Source organism: Saprolegnia parasitica (genome assembly GCF_000151545.1).
Source record: "Saprolegnia parasitica CBS 223.65 unplaced genomic scaffold supercont2.33, whole genome shotgun sequence".
NCBI classification, from domain to species: Eukaryota; Oomycota; class Saprolegniomycetes; order Saprolegniales; family Saprolegniaceae; genus Saprolegnia; species Saprolegnia parasitica.
Genome location: NW_012156427.1, coordinates 105283 through 110846, shown reverse-complemented (window position 1 = coordinate 110846; position 5564 = coordinate 105283). Strand labels below are relative to the sequence as shown.

General features: G+C 58.1%; 1 protein-coding gene and 1 non-coding gene across 2 annotated transcripts in view; both read right to left on the bottom strand.

The window, feature by feature from the left end:
* SPRG_20584 (hypothetical protein) overlaps window positions 1-3765 on the bottom strand; it is a gene marked incomplete at both ends in the record, with an annotated part of 6624 nt that extends 2859 nt beyond the window's left edge. Inside the window, 3 exons of the mRNA XM_012347140.1 lie at window positions 30-2069; window positions 2124-2295; window positions 2339-3765. Of these exons, the coding sequence (XP_012202530.1) occupies window positions 30-2069; window positions 2124-2295; window positions 2339-3765 (3639 nt within the window). The remainder of the gene's footprint in view (window positions 1-29; window positions 2070-2123; window positions 2296-2338) is intronic.
* Window positions 3766-4538: 773 nt separating this feature from the next.
* On the bottom strand, window positions 4539-4619 carry SPRG_30111. The gene has a single exon. It is a non-coding gene; the product is annotated as a tRNA-Ser (tRNA).
* Between the last annotated feature and the right edge of the window lie 945 nt (window positions 4620-5564).

The following is a 5564-nucleotide window of genomic DNA, read 5'->3' as shown; positions in this document are numbered from 1 at the left end:
AGATACGCCGTGTACATTGGCGCGACGACCGCCCACTCGAGCGGCATCTGCGCGAGGACCTGCAAGCAGCCAGCGACAACGTCATCGGCCGACGGCGCGTCCGGCGCCATGAGCGTGGTCGAGAGCCGATGGAGCGTCGCGTCGCGCACTGCGATGCGGTCGTCGACGGGCATTTGCTGCAGCACAGCGACGAGGGTCGCAAAAAACTCGGGGCAGGTCGCTGTGGGCAGGCCCGATGGCAGCCAGGAAAACGTCCACAACGGCGGGCATGCCGTGAGCATCGAGGCCATGTCGCTGCGGACGCCGGCGCTCGTCGGGCACTGCAGCAGCTCCAGTAGTAGCGCCGTGTCTTCATTACGTGTGGCCAGCGCCGCCGTGTGCTGTGTCCACATGTAGCACGTACACTGCAGCAGCTGGCGGACCTCGACCGTGTTCATGTCGGCCGACGACGCGACCATGCGCAAGAGTGTCACGAGGCGCGGCAGGTCCAGCGCCGTGTGGCGTTGGAGCACCAAGAGCAGGTACGCGTGCGCTTGCAGCCCCAGCGACGGCGCGCCGACGAGCTCGACGAGCGTTGCAACCATCGACGGCGTCATGCGCTGCGGGCTCGCCGCGAGGATCTGCAGCTGGTACAAGACCAGATGCGGGCGGCACAGCGAGATGGGCTCGTCAATCGCGACCACGTACGACGGCAGACGCTGCAGCAGATCCCACATGGCCGACGCATCGTGCTGCGATCGCTCGAGGACCTCGAGGACGTCCATAAAGAGTCCAAAGTACTTGTTCACGAGCCGCAAGCGGAGACTGGTCGGCGATGGCGGGAAGCCCGACTCGACGAGGTGCGCCCATACCAAATTCGGATACAAAGACGCGACTGACGCGATGAAATGCAGCCACTCGTCGAGGTCATAGTGGTGCTCGTCGTTTTGGCCCCGAAACATGACGTACACGTTCGTGTTGCTGTAGCGCTCGATCGCGACCGCGCGGTCCGCATACCACGTGGCGGCCACCGCACTCACGGCCGGCAAGAGGGTGCTCGACTTGGCCTCGAGGAGGCTCGGCAGCATGCCGTGGCGCGCTTGCACGCAGAGGCTCGGCACACGGTGGGTCCGGTTGGCGTCGTGCCAGTCGAGGACGACCGCACCGACAGGCACCTTCCAGAGCGCTGCGATCGCGGCCTGGACCTCGCCAATGGTCGTCGACGGCGTGATCGAGAGCACTTGGTCGTTCCAATGCAGCTCCAGGCACGCGTCGCTCGGGCTCGACAAGGCGCCGTGGGGCCGCGTACGCGGCGAGCACACTTCGACGGCCTCCCACTGCCCGACCATGTGCTGCAACAGGTGCAGGCAGCGCGCCACGGCCGGTGCGTTGGCGTTGGCGACCGCCACGCGCGCGTGCGCGCAGCACTGGTCCATGTACTCTTCCTGGACGAGCGGCGAGTCCGTGTCGTGGTACAGCGCGTGGAGGCACGGTACGACCGCGTTGACGGTCTCGAGGCTGCTTGCGTTGAGCGCAATGTGCCAGAGCGCATCGATGCCAAGCACGTCGTGCGGAAGGACGCGCGCATCGAAGAGCGTCGTCTCGTCCCAGAGGCTTCGCACGAGCTTGCCATGGGCTTGGTTGAGCGAGAGAAAGTACTGTTCGAAGCAGCGGAAGCGAAGCAGCGGCCAATGCGCGTCGACGTGGGTTAAAAACCACTCGAAAACAAACGTCGACTGCGTCAATGGCAAGGAGGCGCAGAGCCCCGAGAGGAACGGGTAGAGTCGCTCGTCGTCGTCCTTGAATGAGACTAGGACACGCAGCTCGTCGTCGGTCAACGTGACGCCCAGCGGTGTCACGAACGAGAGAAACCGAAAGGCCGCGTCCGGGTACGCCGGCAGCACCTGCAGCAGACGCGGCACCACGTCCGGCAGCTGCGAGAACGCGAGACCCCGGGGTATGGTGAACGCCGTGTACGAGATGAGCGGGTACTGTTCGAGGAGCGCCTCGGCAATCTCGAGCGACGGCACGACCGCGGTCGAGTTGGCGAGATTGGCCACGCACCGAAGCAGGTTTTCTTGGCGCGGTGTCTATACGTGCGTATTGTCTCAGTTCTTAGGTTCGTTGTCGTCGACGGAGGCTACCTTCATGTCCATGGCACTCAACACGCCGACAAGGCCACGTTGTGCCGCCTGCTGCACGGACGCCGGGAGATTCGGGTGCTGCAGAATCGCCCAGAACAGGTCCAGCGTCGACGGTCCGTCCGACGTGTCCACACTGCGGATACCGAGCCACTTGTGCAGGCGCGCGAGCCACCTAATCGACTCTATCATCATCCATGGCACCAAGACGGGATTACGTGATGGTGTCGTCGCTGTACAGCGCAAGGTCCAGTGCTTGCACGAGCCGCCAGAGCTCGAGGAGCTGGTCCGGCGCGAGCACGGCAGCCATCTCGACGAGAAAGGAGTAGAGGAGCGAGACGCGGGATTTCTCGGCGGCCGGGTCGAGAACGACGGCCCATAGCGTCGACATGGCCACAACGCGCTGCTGGACGCCAAAGCGGAAGAGCTCGAGCGCGCGCTGGAGCACTTCCGCATGCGATACGAGGAGCACGTCAAGGACATGATCGCGCTGGAACCACTCGGTGAGGAGCGCGGCGTCGAGGTGCTGGCGCTTCCGGTAATGAAAGCTCTGGACGAGGTCGACCATCTTTTGCACGCCTTGGAATTGACGCTCGAGGAGCGGGCACCGAATGTACACCATATAGACGGACCAGAGCCACGTGTCGAGGCGGAGCGCCGTGCTATTGGCGTTGAGCACGTGCGAGAGAAGCGATTGGAGACGGCCGGCCCAGTGCGCGGCGACGTCGATCGAGATGGCACGCACGTCAGCACGGAGATGCAGGAGGAGGCTGGCGCTAATGGCAGCGTCAACGTCGACAAGGTACGAGGACGCGAACGGCTGCGTGAGGTACTCGGTGATGTCGAGGAGCCACTCGAGGACGCTGCTAAGCTCGGCCATCGACAGTGTTGGGATCGCGTGCAGCAGCAGCGAGAAGCCATGGCACGCGCCGAATCGGTTGAGCGACGCGAGAAGGAGCGGCGAGTGACAGCGCTGCGTCGACGCGGCGTTGGCAAAGACGTGGTCCGCGTCCGAGGACGGGAGCGTGCTGCGATGCAGTGTTCCGTCGGCCTTGGTGTACGCCCGCGCGACCCGGTGCGACTTGAGGTCGAACCACTGGTCAAATTCGGCGTCGTAGCCCGAGTACCGGCCGCGCGCGTCGACTTGGTCGCCGTCCATCGAGTACACGCGGTACCCGATAAGGATCTTCTTCTCGGGCGACATCGAGAGCACGGTCGATGTGAACCACAAGTAATGGTTGTCCATGCAGTCGACGAGGTCCCCGACCTGGAGGCGGCTGCGCCACGGCTCGTAGAGCTTGGAGCCGTCGGGGGCAATGTCGGCCGATTGACGGTCGACCCACATGTCGTCGTCGATGCCATTCTCAAAGCTAATGCGGAACATCTCTTCGTGCTCCTCGATGACCTGCGCGCGGCTCCATTGGCGGTCCTTCGGGTGCAGTGCATCGATCCAGTCGGCAAAGCTAATCGCTTTCCGCCACTCGGGCGTCGCCGCCGGCGCCGGCGGGCTTGCCTCGTCGACCTCGTCCGCCCAGTAGATCGCGTTGTGAGGGCTAAGGAGCGTCAATGCGCTTGCCACGTCCCCGGCGTCCTTGAGGCGCGCGACGGCGCCGTCGACCGCGGCCAGCGCCCCAGCGTCGTCCATCGCTCGGCAGAAAATGATGGGACGTGGGATATGATGCGATACCCGTGTCAAGGCTTATCTTGCTCCTAGTAAGGGGCGACGGGGATTTAACACCAAGACACACGGTGTAAAACAGTGAAAAAGAGAGAAGCGCACCTTGGTCAGCAGACATGGAAAGCCGCACCTGCTGAAAAGGGCACCTAAAGCGAGAGCGATCACAACGTCAAAGTCAAGTAACGGTACGTTTACTTCTAGTGCATAGCAGGTCCACCAGCGTGCATACTGAAACCGGTTTGTTGTCCTACGCGGCGAAGAGGAAAATGTTAGTTGTCAATCAATCAATCAATCAAAGGTGTTCGCGTTGAAATCAAGTTGCAGTTGTGGAAACTAGCTCAAAGACTTCGCATACGTAGTGCTACGCCTGATTGCGTGGGACTTGGCACCAGCACTTGGTCATTGGGAGTGAGCTGCGCACGGAGAATGTTAGTTGTCCTTGAAAAGAATTGCGTGGCAATTAAAAACTGGAGTAGTATGGTCATTCTAGCGCCCTGTGGCGTTCGGGAATAAATCTCGGTCAAAGCAACGACGTGTTTGGAGCTTGAAAAGATGTGTATTTTAGTACTTGGTGGAGATAGTAGAGAAATGTTCCATACTGCACTTGCTCGCCGTACCACCCACTCTACCAAAACGACAACTAAAGTGCAGTTTGGAGCTGGTTTTAGTTGCATGAAATTAATGTTTAAAAAGGCCTTGAATTAAAAAAAGATCGCTAGGCGGGTGGGACAAAAGAGGATCGTCAGCTGTGAGATTCGAACTCACGCGGGTTGCCCCATTAACTTAGCAGGCTAACGCCTTAACCACTCGGCCAAGCTGACTTTCGGATGAAAATTACACATTCAATTTTATACGCATAAATACCAGTGATGACAACCTGCACATAAAGCGATCTTCACATCATTATTAGAATCATATCGGTGCCAACCACATGCTACATAAAAAAGAATCGCTCATATGTCCTCAAGAGCCCTCAATAACGCGCTTTATATCGACCCTCCTGAGGCCTACACACACTCCATTACCGCCACCAAACTTGCTCCAAATATCACATGTGACTACTAGAGTACCTAAATCGTCTCCTTTCATCGCCTATATGGGCCACATAGCGTCCTCGCTGCTACATGGAGCTCGACATGCATATACCTCTATAAATCGATAATGCGTTTTACTGTCAAATCGATCGATGGAGCCCTCCTTCTTGACGAAAGCATCACCTCTACGTACACACCGTACCTACAGCTTATTTTGGTGACTTGGACTACCGAGAGATCGATGAAATGAAGGATATAGCTTCAGTTCTTTCAACCATAATTTAGATGATTTTCTGGCCGTGAGATGACTTATTCTAGCTACACCAGTATACGATTTCTATATTTTTGTGCAAATTTTCACTCATTCGATAAATAAAACTATGAGAAAAAAGTTTACTATCCAAAATATTGCTTGAATCGGGCTCTCGGAAGAGATGCTCGATCGTATGCATCCGGAGGCAGGAGTTGCTAAACTTGGCAATTGAAAACTGAGGACGTTTTGTATTTTAGCAATCGCCATCGAGTCGACAGGTAGATAGTATGGTCATTCTAGCGCCCTGTGGCGTTCGGGAATAAATCTCGGTCAAAGCAACGACGTGTTTGGAGCTTGAAAAGATGTGTATTTTAGACTTGGTGGAGATAGTAGTGAAAATGTTCCATACTGCACTTGCTCGCCGTACCACCCACTCTACCAAAAACGACAACTAAAAGTGCAGTTTGGAGCTGGTTTTA